Source organism: Mandrillus leucophaeus, unplaced genomic scaffold (assembly GCF_000951045.1).
Source record: "Mandrillus leucophaeus isolate KB7577 unplaced genomic scaffold, Mleu.le_1.0 Scaffold484, whole genome shotgun sequence".
NCBI lineage: Eukaryota > Metazoa > Chordata > Mammalia > Primates > Cercopithecidae > Mandrillus > Mandrillus leucophaeus.
Window position 1 is genome coordinate 158662 of NW_012105187.1, and position 14321 is coordinate 172982.

A 14321-nucleotide genomic window follows, 5' to 3' on the forward strand; every position below is an offset into this window, starting at 1 on the left:
TTCATATCTGCAGTTTCGGTAATGCAGGATGACTCGACAGTTGCTGTAAATCCAGCAAGTTGAGCTCGCTTATGAATTGCACTGGCTTTGACAAAACCTGACCTCATTTTTGCCCAGCACTCCCAGAGCAGCTGTGATCTCTTTAATGGATGGCAGCATGGGGGCATGGCTCTGCACCCTGGGTCATCCGGGGTCAGCAGTCTGGGCAAAGCTGTGGTCAAGATTAAATGTCCCACAGCGTCCCAGCCATATTGCCTTTCATCTCCTTCAGCTCCCAGCTCCCAGCCCCCAGCACTACCTTTTCCATGGAGGCAGAAGTCTAGGTGGGGATCTTTGTCTACTGAAAATGGTAAGGGGAAATGAGAACACTTCCTCCATTTTTCTGATCCAGCTCAGATGATCCCCACAGTGGTCTAGGTCCTCCAAATTCCATCATCAATCTACATATTTCTTGTGTAGAAAGCAATCACATACATATTTCTTATGAATTTACTATATTCCCAAGTTGGTGGGAAAACAATAGCTTTTAAGACTCTTCCCTGAATTCAAGGACCTTATGATCTAGCTAAGGAAACAGAACTGCATGGTGGGGAGCAGGGAAAATGAAAGGAAATTATTGTTTGTCACAGAAACAGATGTCAAGGAAAGAGGCTGATCAGAGAGGATTGACAGTATTGAAAAAGAAGTGATGGAGCCATGGTAGCCAGTGAGAAGCAGGAGAGGTAGAAGGAGGCATCAAAGTGAAAGAAACAGGAAAAGCTATTATCATTTGCAGGTACAGCAAAGGTGCAGAAAGACTAAGGAATTTATTAAATGCTGCAGAAGCACTTAGGGTTGTGGGACACAATTGGACGCCACTTTTAGATTTAAGAGCATATTCTGAGGCAGCTGAATGAGGAGGCAGTGATCACCTCCAGCAGAAGTGAAATAGGCAATCACTGGGGACATTTCCCTGCTGGTTCATGACAAAAACTTTGGGCACCCTTTCCTTCTTGATAGGAGAAGTTGACCAAGTTCAGCCTAGTTGTAGGAAATGACTTTTACTATGATTAATGATTACTGTTTAGGGTATTGGGTGCAGCTTGCTTTGCTGCTATATTAGTCCTCTCTGGTTTCTTCTTTTCCCTGCCTTCCCACTTCCCCCAAACCTAGACTTGGAGGATGATGTCTAGACTCCTCTGTAAAGCATCTAAGGCTCTAACCACTTGGTCTCACATCCTTTATACACCCTAAATTCCAGCCAAACTCAGCAATTGGCACGTTACCCTGGGCATCATGCTGCCTTATACCCACAAACCCTTGAGCATAAAATTCTCTTGGCCCGAAGGTCCTTCCCCTTCCTGTACTACTCATTTAAAAAAAATATTTTTTCAATAAACTGATTTTACTTATATATTGAGATATAATTTACACATAATAAAATGCACAAATCTTGAGAGTACAATTGAATGAGTTTTGACAAATGTATACACCCATGTAACCAATATGTAATCAAGCTATGGCTTCCACCACTCCTCATGCCTGCTCCAGCAAATTTCTCCCCCAAACAGAGGTGACCACTAGTCTAAGTCCCAGAACCATACATTGGTGTTGACTCTTCTTGACTTTTCTACCTATTTTTGAGACCTAGCTCAACTGCCTTCTATTCTCTCATACCACCCCTAATTCCCCCTGCATCCCCCCATCTGCAAGCAGAGTTGACCAGGCCTCCTTTGAGCCATCCTGTTGCCCTGTGCTCATAGAATCGATGGACACAGGGCTGTCTGTTTCCTCTGTGTGCTCCAGGAGGGCAGGGATTATTGCCTTGGTCATCTTTTTTATCTTCAGCCCCTATCACCATGCTCAGTTCTGCATATGTTCCATAAATGTTGGCTGGGTAGATGGCTTCTGTTTCAACACAAATAATAAAAGTTAACATTTATCGAACACTTACTATGTGCCAGGCTCTGTTCTGTGTGCTTTGACTTGAAGTATCTCTTTCAATGCTCACAATTACACTCATAAGATGAGTAATATATTTTCCCCATTTTACATTTGAGTAAACTCTGTTTACATTGAGTAAACAGAGATTGGTTAAATAACTTGCCTATGGCCACAAAGCTAGTAAGTGGTCGAGCTGGGTTTTGATTTCAGATAGTCCAACTCCAGGACCTGGGTTCCTAAGCAAACACTACATCGGCATGCCGTGTGGTGTTTTCTAGAACTCAGAATTGGCTTGCTATGAGAAGAATGAAGCACATCCTTGGGGAATCATGGCACAATGTTCCAGGTCATCCTTCTGTCTTCTGCAGTTTTGTTTCCTTGTATCCTCTTTCTTGCTCACTCCATTCCTCTCTCCCCATTCACATTTTTCCACTTCCTGTCTTTGCCCGTAGCTGTGATGTCATCACAGGCTCTGGATTTTTCTGCTGCTTCACTTCCCAGTCCCTTGTGTATGCAGTTCCCGAGTATGGCTGCGGAGAGTCCCTTTCTCTGCTCAAGTCCCTCAGTTAGCATGTGGGTTTTTATATCTCTTTTTCAAGAAAACTCAGAATTCAGCTCTGTGTTCCCCTGCCACACTTTCCAGCCAATGCTGTCCCATCTTCCTTTGCTCACGGAAAAGCCTGGTTCCCACCTGGGCGGGAGCCCAGGGGCAGCTCCCAAAGTCTTTGGGATGTGTCAGAACCCAAGACCTTTGTTCCTCCCCATCCTCCTGGGAACCTGAGAGTTGGGGGATGGTGCCTGGCCCTCTGAGGTTTATGCTTTCTTGGTTCTCACATGCTAGCTTGGCCCTTTCCAGGCCCATATCTTAGTGTTTTGTGGTTTGACACCCATGAGCTTATCTGCCTGACTGAAAGATCCACTTCACCCCACCCCATAACCCGACAGTCTACCTCCCTCCAGGCTCCTGACCTCTCCCTGCCTGCCAGCACCAAGCTTCCTCCACCTCTCCCTGTGCTCGCCAGCCCATGCTGTCTCCAGTCTCCTGCCCATCCCTGCCATTACCTTGCTGCATTCCCTAAAGTACCAAATAAGTCGGCAGTAATAAATGGACCCATCTCACCTTAACACTTCCATTTCCGAAGTAAGAGAGATACCTCAGAAGCCTGAGTTTCTAAATGTCTTTCTCTTTCCCACCATACCTCCTCCTAGCCTTCTTCACCTTGGTCACAAAAGTCATTTTTCTGAGAGCATCTCATTTCCATTCACTAAGACTTAGAAACAAGGCTTATTAGAATCTGCATTTCACTCACTCAATAATTTTCCAAGGCCCTGAGAAGCCAGTCAAAATGAAAGATTGGCGGGGGAGGTGGAAATGTGAGGCCTGGGATTTGCAAATGACTGAAAGGCAATGTCTATATTTCCTGTCCCCTAGTCCTTTGCAAACTGAGGATGGAGCACTTTTTTATTTTAGAACTGGAAAGTCAGACAGGTACTATACCCCAGATGGTGCCTCTATCTCTAGAGAGAAATAAGCACCAGAAGAAATCTAACAGGTGCCACCCCTAATCTGGGAGTAGAGGAGGGATTCTGACCATCACTCCCCACACCATATACTCTAACCAAGGCAACAGCCAGTGCTGATGTGTAACATCATGGGCAAGAGGAAAGCATTCTGCTCTTTGGCCTAACTGTTGTGTCAAGGGAAGAACAGGGATATAGAATAGGTAGGGAGGGAACATTGTTTTACTCTCAAATATTGTGTGTGTGTGCGTGTGTGTGTGTGTTTAGGGGCAGGGAACTGAAAGACCTTCACAAAGGAGAACCTCTATGAGTGACCACCCACCCTCATTTCTTGGAAAACTCAACAATCAGACTACCTCTGTTTCCAAAGGCATTCAGTGTTCTCTCCTCCATTCCAAAGCCGCCTTTGAGATGTGGGTCCTTACTTGGACAGGTCTAAAATGGCCTCAGGGAGGTCTGGAGCCCCAAATCTTGGTGCCTAGTGCAGTGTCTGACACAATAGAGGCACTCATTAAATAAAGAGTGAATAAATCCCACTCCAAACATGGTGAATATCCTCGGAGATTAACTATCAACTCTGCCTCCCCCAGATCCTCCAGATTGCAGGCATTCTCAGCTAAACTTCAGCCAGTCAACTTTCTGGAAATGGGTCCCAGGAGGGCTGAATTATGCAGTGAAACTTACTACTCTGCAGCCCTCTTATGCTCCCCTCCCCCTGTGGCTTGCAGTCTTCCAGTGCAGAGCAAACTGGAGCAAAATCAGGGAAGGGTCAAGCAGACATCAGTGGCTCCAGAGCCCAGCGTGAGTTGGAAGCAAGACACCAAACACACATGGCACCTGTGCTGACTCTTCCTACCCCTCTGGCGGCCTTTAGTGTGAAAAGCCCCCAGCTTACCTTGCCTCCTTCCTCTTCCTCTCCTAGGTATTCCAGGGCAGCATGTACTAGGGAGAACCCAGCTGTATCAGACAGTAGGACGATTTCAGCCAGCTTGGGAGGTTGATGTCTGGTCTTCCTCTAGGCCCTGTCTTAGAAAAAAGGAAACTACCATTTTAGGGCCCTCCATGATCCAACACTGGGCTTCGGGCCTTACAGACACCACCTGTACAGATGGGGAAACAGACATTGGTGGGTAAGGAATCTCCCCACACTGGTGGGTAAGGAATCTCCCCATGGGAGTGCCAGGCTGGCAACCCAGTTCTATTCACAAGGTCCATCCCCAGGGCTATTCAATGCCTCATCCCCATGTTCCCTAGCCTCTGAGCATTTCTCCCTCTGGACCTTGGCTGCTACTTCAGGCCTTTTCTCCTCCTTGTTCTAGTCAGAGATTTCTAAGTGCTTAGCCAGGCCACAGATGAGACATAAGGACTCCAGGAACAGCAAGCCCCAACACGTGAATACCACACACACGTGCAGAGGTGTCAGGTCAGAGGCATGGGAGGGGCTTTGTCATCTCCTGGGAGTTAAGGACCTACTTTCTGTGGGGTCCCTCCTCCTCCTTTAAGTCACCTTCCACGAGTCCCCATGTCAACAGGGAGAGTAGGGGGTGGGGTGGGGCAGACTGGTGCAGGGGCACAGAAGAAAAGCCATCTTATAGGAAAGCAGGGGAGGCTCCACAAAAGCACCAACACTCGCTGTAATGCGGCAACAAGTTGGAAGGGATCGTGCCTCTCACAATGTGCTCACAACACCTGAGCAGAGGGAGAAACGTGGTGTGATGTGTGAGCAGCTGGGAGGCTGGGCTGGCAGAGTGGGGGCGGGGGAGGAGGGTCGGAGAAAGCCATGGGAACAGGTGGTCCTTTCACAAGCTCCCAGGCCCTCAGCCCCTGACACAGCAGCTGTCCTAGAAACAGGCCCAGGTGGACAGAGCGGAAAACACAGCAGGGGGTGCATGATGTTTTTGCAGAGAAAGAAATGAGCTCTCCCTAATAGGCCCCACACATTTGAGCAGGGCGGCACACGCGGTGAGCTGTGTGACTGAGACTGGGTGAGCCACGCCTCCTCTGCCAGCCATCTAGCTGTAGTGCTGCTCCAAGTGTGACCACAAGGGAACTTTCTGGATCCAAGTCCCCAGGCGTCCCAAACACCCTGGCTGCAGTAAACACAATGACAGTCACTAACAATCGGTGTGCACACTTCCTCTGTGCTCTACATTTATGGCTCTTATAGTTCTCATCTCATTTCATCCTCACAGTAACCTCTGAAGAAGGTCCTCTGACCATTGTTTTACAGATGGGGAAACTGAACATAGAGAGGTTAATGAGGAAGGGACAGAAGGATGGCGCCATGATTTGGTAGTGGGTCATCTGACTGCAGTGTCCATGCAGTTAGCTACGCATTCTGCAGACTTCCTCCATCCCCAGCTCCCATGTAGCAGGACAAGCCGCAGACAAAACCCCTCAGACACCGAGATAGTGAAGGGAGTGGCTTTAATCAGCTGGGAGCATTGGCAGGCTAGCGTCTTAAAATCCGAGCTCGTCAGGTGCTTAACTTCTGTCCCTTTTAAGGGCTCACAACTCTAAGGGGGTCCACGTGAGAGGGTCGTGATCGATTGAGCAAGCCAGGGGGATGGACCTTGTGAATAGAACTGGGTTTCCAGCCTGGCACTCCCATTTACTAGGTGTGTCAATGTGGGGAGATTACTTACCCACCAATGTCTGTTTCCCCATCTGTACAGGTGGTGTCTGTAAGGCCCGAAGCCCAGTGTTGGATCATGGAGGGCCCTAAAATGGTAGTTTCCTTTTTTCTAAGACAGGGCCTAGAGGAAGACCAGACATCAACCTCCCAAGCTGGCTGAAATCGTCCTACTATCTGACACTGCTGGGTTCTCCCTAGTACATGCTGCTCTGGAATACCGTGTAGCGGCTCCTCCTGCTACATGGGAGCTGGGGATGGAGGAAGTCTGCAGAATGCGTAGCTAACTGCATGGACGCTGCAGTCAGATGACCCAGTACCAAATCATGGCGCCATCCTTCTGTCCCTTCCTCATTAACCTCTCTATGTTCAGTTTCCCCATCTGTAAAACAATGGTCAGAGGACCTTCTTCAGAGGTTACTGTGAGGATGAAATGAGATGAGAACTATAAGAGCCATAAATGTAGAGCACAGAGGAAGTGTGCACACCGATTGTTAGTGACTGTCATTGTGTTTACTGCAGGGGGTACGTGACAGGGGCTGCGAGCACCACTGGTCAGAGGTGAAACAGAACAGAATGGGAGGTTTCACAATGTCCTTCCATACAATGCCTGGAATCTATAGATAACATAACCAGTTAGGTCAGGGGTGGATCTTTACCTACCAGGCTTAGATCAGGCAGGCCCAGGCCTGGTTTCGGATCTGGTTCCTTGGTTTCGGGTCTGGTTCCTAGGCGCCGGGCTACCTGCCTTTTGTTTTGCTTTCCTTTCCTTTTTTGAGTATAAAACAATATGAGAGGGTCTGTCTGTCTTCTCTCATTTCTCCCGTTTGAGTTTCTGATAAGTCTTTCCAAAGGAGACAATCAGAATATGCATCTATCTTTGTTATCTCTGTGAGCAGAGGGATGACTGAATAGAATGGGAGGCCCTGAGTGGTTCCCAGCTTGAAGGGGCCCAAGATATTTTCCTTTCACACTTTCCGTCTGGGTTTGGGGCAGGACCCTCTCTGGAGCAACGTAGATCAGATCTTTTCTTTATGGTCAGTTTTTACACAGAAAGATGAAGAGAAAATTAGAGTCATAATTTTAGGTTTCATGGCTGACTTTGGGAAAAGGGGTTCTGGTTTCTATGGCTGCCTTGGAGAAGGGGGATTCTAGTTCCTAGTTCCTATGGCTTGCCTTGTGGGAAAATGAGACTGAGACAGGAGGGCAAGAAAAGATCAGAGAAAAACTTTTGCTTCTGAAGCAGTATCTATATCTATCCATCTATCTACCTATCTATACTGGTTGAATCGAAGTGGTAGTCACTGTAACAATCTTTCATGCCTGAAAATCTGTACAACAAAAAGTTGGGGGAAAAGCTTTAAAGGCTGCCCCGTGACAATGTGGATTACCTCTTTCTCTGTTTCCCTAATACTGTGCATTTATCAACAACTTTATCACATTTCATTGTAATTATGTGCTAAGAAACTTTCTCCCATAAACTGTGTAAAAAAAGTACAGTAGCTGCCAGTAGCTGCACACAGTAGGCACTCAATAACTGTTTGCATGCCTGAATGTCCTCTCTTATGAGGCTGTATTTGAGAATTAATAAGCCACCGGAGTGGGAAGAGACCAGAGTTACCATACACTACCCCTTTGATGCTTCATTCTCCATAGCACAGAAGCTTGTGAGAACAGGAAAGGCGCCGTGGCTGGGAGGAAAGACAATAAATGGCTATGGACTGAATGACAGCTCAGTTTAAAACCCAGGAGATCCAGCCTCTGTGACTGGTCATCTGATTAACTGGCTGTGTGACCATGTCCAATCACTAACCTTTCTGTGCCTCTGTTTTCTCATTTGCAAACAGGGAGTAATAATGTCTCTTGACCAATAAGTGGAGAAAAGTGTTTTGAGGCCTGGCGCGGTGGCTCACGCCTGTAACCCTAGCACTTTGGGAAGACGAAGTGGGCGGACTGCCTGAGTTCCGGAGTTCAAGACCAGCCTGGGCAACATGGTGAAACCCCGTCTCTACTAAAATCCAAAAAAATGGCTGGGCGTGGTGGCGTGAGCCTGTAATCCCAGCTACTGTGGAGGCTGAGGCAGGAGAATCGCTTGAATCGGGGAGGCGGAGGTCGCAGTGAGTCGAGATCGCACCACTGCACTTCAGCCTCGTGCCACTACCTCCGGAGCGAGACTCCGTCTCCAAAAAAAAAAAGGAAAGTATTTAAAAAGTGCTTAAGTGCTCTGAAAAGTCTGAGATGTTATGCAAATAGTGCGGCATTATCCTTATTTTTATTATTAAAATGAGCGAGACTTTGCCCTGACCGGCGAAGAATGACTCACTCAGTTTTGAGGGAGGGGGCGGAGGAGTGGGAGGAGAGGGGCCACGCTTGTTTTCTCCGAGGGATGGGAATTTCCACCCAGCTGGAAGTAATAAGCGCCCGAGGCTTGGGCCTCACTGTCTCCACCCCCGCTTTCCCTTTCCTCTGACCAAGTGACAACTGCTCGGAAACAGACAGGACAGGGAATCTTAAAATAGAGCAGCAAATATTCGCGGCTCGCCGCCCCAGGCTGGGTGGCGCCATCAGCAGCTTGCGCAGGACACACAAGTCGGTTTACGCGCCGCAGCCCTCGGCCCCGGAAGAGCTGCGGCCGCGGAGCAGTGAACGCCTGCCTACCAGGGAAAAGCAGTCACCAGAAACGCGGCGTTTTGGTCGGCTGCCCATCGCCAGCCCTGTCCGCGCGAGATGCTCTGCTCCGAAGCTCCCGTGAGCTCCGCGGCCTGCGACTCCGGAAGGCGCAGCTCTTCCAGGAAGCAGCGGCGGCCCCACGGGCCCTCTCAGGCTGCAGAGAAAGGGCAGGAGGCCGCGGGGCTCTCCAGGACTCAGTGGTTTCGGAGAAGCTCGACTTCCCAGGCTCGGAGGGCCAGTTTGGGATTGTTACAGAACAAAACGTGGGCTGCATAAAGTGCTCCGAAGTGAAGCATCACCTTGAAGACTGGGCCCTTGGCTTTGTGACCCAGCAGACCCGAAATTCCAATCTGGCAAACTTTCAGCCTGACCCTAGGGAAAGGATCGCTCCCGGACTGTGGGGGTGGAGGTGATGGGACAAAGATCTTAAAATCCTGAAAAACAACCGTTATTGTCAACTGAATTTCTGCTAAGTGCATTCATTCATAAACGCTACGTGCCTGGCGCTCTTCACGTGTATTAACTGGTTTAATTCCCACAACTCTAAGTAGGGGCTGTTAATCTCACAAAGGCAGAACCATCATTCAAAGCCAGGCAGTCTGGCTCCAGCCTCTGTGGGCTTAACCGCTACCCGCCGCCAAGCAGCTCCTAGGAGCCTGGCAGGGAAAGGCATGGTGAGAACAGCAGACGAGGTCCCTCAAGTAGCTTGCATTCTGGAAGTGAAGAAAGATCGTGAACAAGTTTCAAATTGATAAAATAATTGTCAGTGGAGATTCATGCTATAAAGGAAGTGAGTAAAAGAAAGAACTACTTTCAGTAAGATGGTTTGGGATGAAGTTTCTGTTCATAAGGGCAGAAATGGACTCTCTGACTTAAAGAGAAAAAACTATGTTAAGAGTTTGGGGTAACCCACGGAATTATCAGGATGTCTCAGAATACAGACAAGAACAAAGGGAGGTTCGGCAGCCAAAAGTCCCTCCGCTAAACCACTTTGATGAGGACAAAACAGGTGCTACTGCTGAAAGCTAGACACCACATCCTACTCCACAACCAACGCTGGAACTCCCCAGACACCCCGCTGGCTCTGCCGCCCCTAAGCCGGATGCGGCAGCCACCGCTGACCCTACAGCGTATTCTCCACCACCCCATTTCTTTGCATTGCATCACCACCTCCTGAGTGTGCCTAATCGGCACCCCGCTGCTTCTGATGCAAAATTCCAAGCTGTACTGGGCAAACGCGCAGCCTCTGGCACCATTCCCAGTGCTGCTGAGCATGCAGACCTGAGCACAGTGGAGGGGGAGGGCTTGGTGGGGAGGGGGTCTTACAATTCTTCCACTCTATTGAAGTCCCCTCAAACACACACGACCCAGTTTGGCCGGTGCAGCCTTTTCTTTCCCCTCCCGATAGCATTTCAGCCTCTCTTCCAATAAAAAATAGTAGCTACTAATTTTGAGTGCCTGTTTATATGCAAATGTACCACAGAAGTAAGCCTTCATTTCTGAGGCTACCCCTTGCAAGGTAGTTAATTACTCTCCCCATTTTCAAATGCAGAATCTAAAGGCTTAGAGAGGTTAGGAATCTTGTTCAGGTTCTCTGGAGTAAGAAGAGGTGGAGCCCAAATTTGAACTCAGGTTTGTAATGCTCTGGGGACCACACACTCCCTCCTAAGGAGAAAGGCAAAAAAAAAAAAAAAAAAAAAATCAGCATAGAAGGAATCCCTGCTCCAAAATCCCAGTTATGACACGTGGGGAGAGGGGACACTCCATCGAATTCATGACCACAGGCTCTACAGCCCCTAACCCTGCCCACCACCTACAAACCCTCCTGACACCCTGACCACTGCAGCCCTCCCAGCCTCCCAGGTAGATGAGCTCTGTGAGGCAACTTGGTTTCTCCTGTGTCAAGGTAGACTTCTCCACCCCGCTGACCTGTAGCCCTCATAGCTTCCACAAAGGTCCTCTGAGGTTCTATGGGTTTACACTGCTACAGGTAGGGCTCACTTTACGCAAACGCATATGTGAGTTGAATGTTTGTGAACTGATTCTATACTGATAGGATTACATCATCATTTCAAAAACCATTGTTAATCTCCACCTGCTCTTCAGCTTTCATTGACAACCAGGCACTTTAGCTTAAAGTTTTATTGCCCCCACTTCCTTACTTTTCTTGGCAAGCAGCAATCTATAAATCAATATTTAAATATACCAAGGAAGCTCATCATTAATGGATTCCCAGGGGAATCATCTTATAAAGTGAAAAAATTACTGCTTGATAAAAAAGATCATCCCCTAAGACATTTGTATTGTGAATTTGATTTTTTTTCTTGGCTTTTACTAATCAGGTTGCATGCATATACTTAGTGGTGTAGTAATATATCAGTCCTTTAAAATGGGTAATCTGGTCAAAAAGAATGAGGAAAAAGAGGACCGACAGAGGCAGTAAAAAACAAATATGGATTTCTGGGCCTTTCTATTACTGGTTAAATGTGGGCTACCCCAGCCAACCTTTCAGGACTAGGTTTCTGTCATTGCAATATAGAGCAGAGTCTTTAGTATACATCATGAAGCTGCCATGAGATTTTAATGAGGCACTGTTTAAGCCCCTGTGAGATAAGCACAAACTATTATTGAACTGCAATCTGTGTGCACCTATGAAGAGAGAAACATATCACCTCTGGGTGTAGTGGAGAGGCTGCTGCCCCCTCTTGCTATGTGCCCTCCCCTGGGTCAGGTTTCTATTTTTTTCCCAAAGTGCCAGTGCCTGAGTCATTTCTAACAAGTGGTGGGGGGTGGCATTACATCATTCACACTTTTCCCCAAGACCTGAGAAAACACGACAGGCAAACTGACAATAAGGTTGAGAATTGTCTCTGGCTGCTGCTGGAAATCTACACAGAAGTGTTTCCCCTGGCAGCAGACAGCTGCTGTGTTAGGTGTGAATCAAACATGCAAACCTCTGGAGATTTTTCTTTCCCTTCTCTGAGACACAGCTTAGCAGAATTGCTGAAAATATGGTGACACACTGTCTCAGCGCTGGGGCTTTCAGGGAGATGGAGGAGGGGAGCGAGGGCTGCTGCTCACCAGCGCTCAGGAGAGAGTCCAGTCCCTTTCAGCATCTTCCTGTGTGCCTCACTGCTCTGAATTCATCTCTCTTTTTCACCCCGCCTTTCTGGAACTGTCAGACTCCTGCCCTGGATTCCTGTTTGGGACTGTGATTACATCTCCAGAGGCAGTGGGGCCCTGCCTAGAGACCCCTGGGCAGGGTTTGGGAAGAAAGTGAGCTTGATTCCCCCATCTTTCCTGTGATTGCTAGAATTAAGAACCCAGTTCATGTGTGCATGCCTATGTATATCACATGTGTGATTCCTAAATGAAAAGATTGAAATTCTCTCCAGAAATGTCAACAGCTTCAGCTGCATTTATTTAGCTTTCCCACTGTAGAGTTGGTGATTCCCAGATGATATATGGCTACAGTGATACAGGGAGAAGCATTCTTCAGCCTCCTCCAATGAGAGATACAACCTAGACCCAGAATGTAGAGGCTGAGGCCAGTCAGGGGCCTAAGAAGCCTATTCGGAACTCCTGCATTTGGAGCGTAGGAATTTATTTAATGTCACTATTACTTAATACACTTGGCATTTGTTTAAATGCAAATGGTGCATACCAGTTATGAATCTCAGTCCACAAACTGTTTTTTCTATTTCCTATAGCTTAACTTGATTTCTCAGAGTTTTCCTTGTGCAGACTGTTAGGCAACAAAACAAACAAACAAGAAATCAGACCTTCCCAAGGTACCTCTCTATGAGTGGTACCAAGATTATGAGGCTTTATACAATGCCAAGGCACCAAATAGTGGGTGTGAGTGATCCTCTGGTGTTTGGTCTTCTGTCCACTCAGGTTTCTGCTGAGATAGCCAATCCCTCTCTACATGTTGCTCGGGTCTGATGGCTCTCTGCTACTCCGTTATTTCTCTTGGTCTGTATGAACTTCTTGCAGTGCTGTCTATGGACCCCTTGCCCTCTCAGCCACTCCTCTCCAGCTTCTCGCTGAGTCCCCAGGGATGCCCTGGAAAACACCCAGGTTGCTTCCGCTTTAATAATCCAGAAGCTATTTATTCTTTCATGTCCCAGCCCCGACAGAATCTCTTTCCAATGGAGAGATCAAACCACTCCAGAGAAGAGACCAGATGCTGACATTTGGTCTTCCCCATGGAAAACAACAGTGAGTTGCTGTAAAAGTCCTGCTTACACACGCAGAGGTCACAGTCTTATTGCCTTGGTTTTAAATATGAGTGAACAATCAAGGATCACCAGACCTTAGAGCAAAGCCCTGAACTTCAAAGAAAGAGACTAAAATAAACAATAAAAAGGAACCCAAGAGAAACAGAAACAATTCAGGAAACAGAATAGAAGGGAAACAAATTAAAACAAAACAAAACTCATCATTCATATCTTCAGGGAAATAAGAGAAAATATTGCATCTATAAAACAAGAACATAATTTTGTTTTCTAAGAAACAGAAAAATTATAACCTCTTGGAAATTAAAAATATGATACCAAAAAAATCAACAGAAGTGTTCAAAAACGATGTTGAGGAAATCTTTCAGAAAGTCAGAAAAAAGGGACATTAGGAAATAATAAATTAGAAAATTAAAGGATAAAGTCAAGACATTTCATTTCTAACTAAGAGGAATGCCAGAAAAAAACAGTGGGGAGGAAATAATCAAAGAAATGCTCTAAGCAAGCCATACCCAAAGTATCAGTCTCCACACTGACCAGGCTACCAAGCATTCAGCTTATATTGAATATAAAAACAGACATCATTATAAATTCAGAACCCTAGGATACAAAGGAGGTCCTAAGAACTTAGAGACCGGGGGATGGAGGGGGATTGGGGAACAGACCACAAACAATATACAGGAATTGAAATGACATCAGTCTTCTCAATGGTAACATTGAACACTTACAAGGTTCTAAGTGAAAATAATAATAATAATTATTATTAAAAATATAATAATATAAAATAATATATAAAATATATATTTTTAATAATAATAATTTTTTTGAGACAGAGTCTCCTCACTCTGTCACCCAGGCTGGAGTGCAGTGGCGTGATCTCAGCTCACTTCAACCCTTGCCTCTCATGTTCAAGTGATTCTCCTGCCTCAGCCTCCTGAGTAGCTGGGATCACAGGTGAATGCCACCACACCCAGTGAAAATTATTTTCAACCTGGAATTCTATGTCACCCAACTCAAGAGTGAGCAGAGAATGAAGATTTTCAGTCAGAAAAGTCTCAAAAAAATTATCTCCCGTGTATCCTTAGAAAGCTACACTAGAAAATATGTAAGTCCATAAAACAAGAAAGAGGATGGAGTGAAAGACAGAACTTGAAAGATAAGCGGAAGGTGGAAGGAGTTCTCAGGAAGTAGACAAAGGAAGGGTAGGACAACAACGGGTCTAGAGAGCAGCCAACCTTGAATAAGACATCAAAGAGCTCCAGGAAAGATGTCTCAGAGGCAAAAAAAAAATCTGATAGACTTGACAATGTGGAAATGTTATTGAGCCATGTTTCACA

The 14321-nt window shown here is 46.7% G+C and overlaps 1 protein-coding gene across 1 annotated transcript; it reads left to right on the forward strand.

Moving 5' to 3' along the window:
• The first annotated feature begins 696 nt into the window (after window positions 1–696).
• On the forward strand, window positions 697–10194 carry LOC105550440. The gene is made up of 4 exons (XM_011995363.1): window positions 697–722; window positions 2376–2488; window positions 4367–4413; window positions 8596–10194. Exons 1-4 carry the CDS (start codon window positions 697–699, stop codon window positions 9157–9159), a joined length of 750 nt encoding a protein of 249 aa, XP_011850753.1. The 3' UTR covers window positions 9160–10194.
• The last annotated feature ends 4127 nt before the right edge of the window (window positions 10195–14321 follow it).

Coding starts and splice junctions, on each gene's coding strand:
- LOC105550440 (XM_011995363.1), top strand. CDS start 697: ATGGTAGCCAGTGAGAAGCAGGAGAG. Junction 2,489..4,366: donor TTCTCTGCTCAAGTCCCTCA/GTTAGCATGTGG, acceptor TTCCTCTCCTAG/GTATTCCAGGGCAGCATGTA. Junction 4,414..8,595: donor GAACCCAGCTGTATCAGACA/GTAGGACGATTT, acceptor ATCTTAAAATAG/AGCAGCAAATATTCGCGGCT.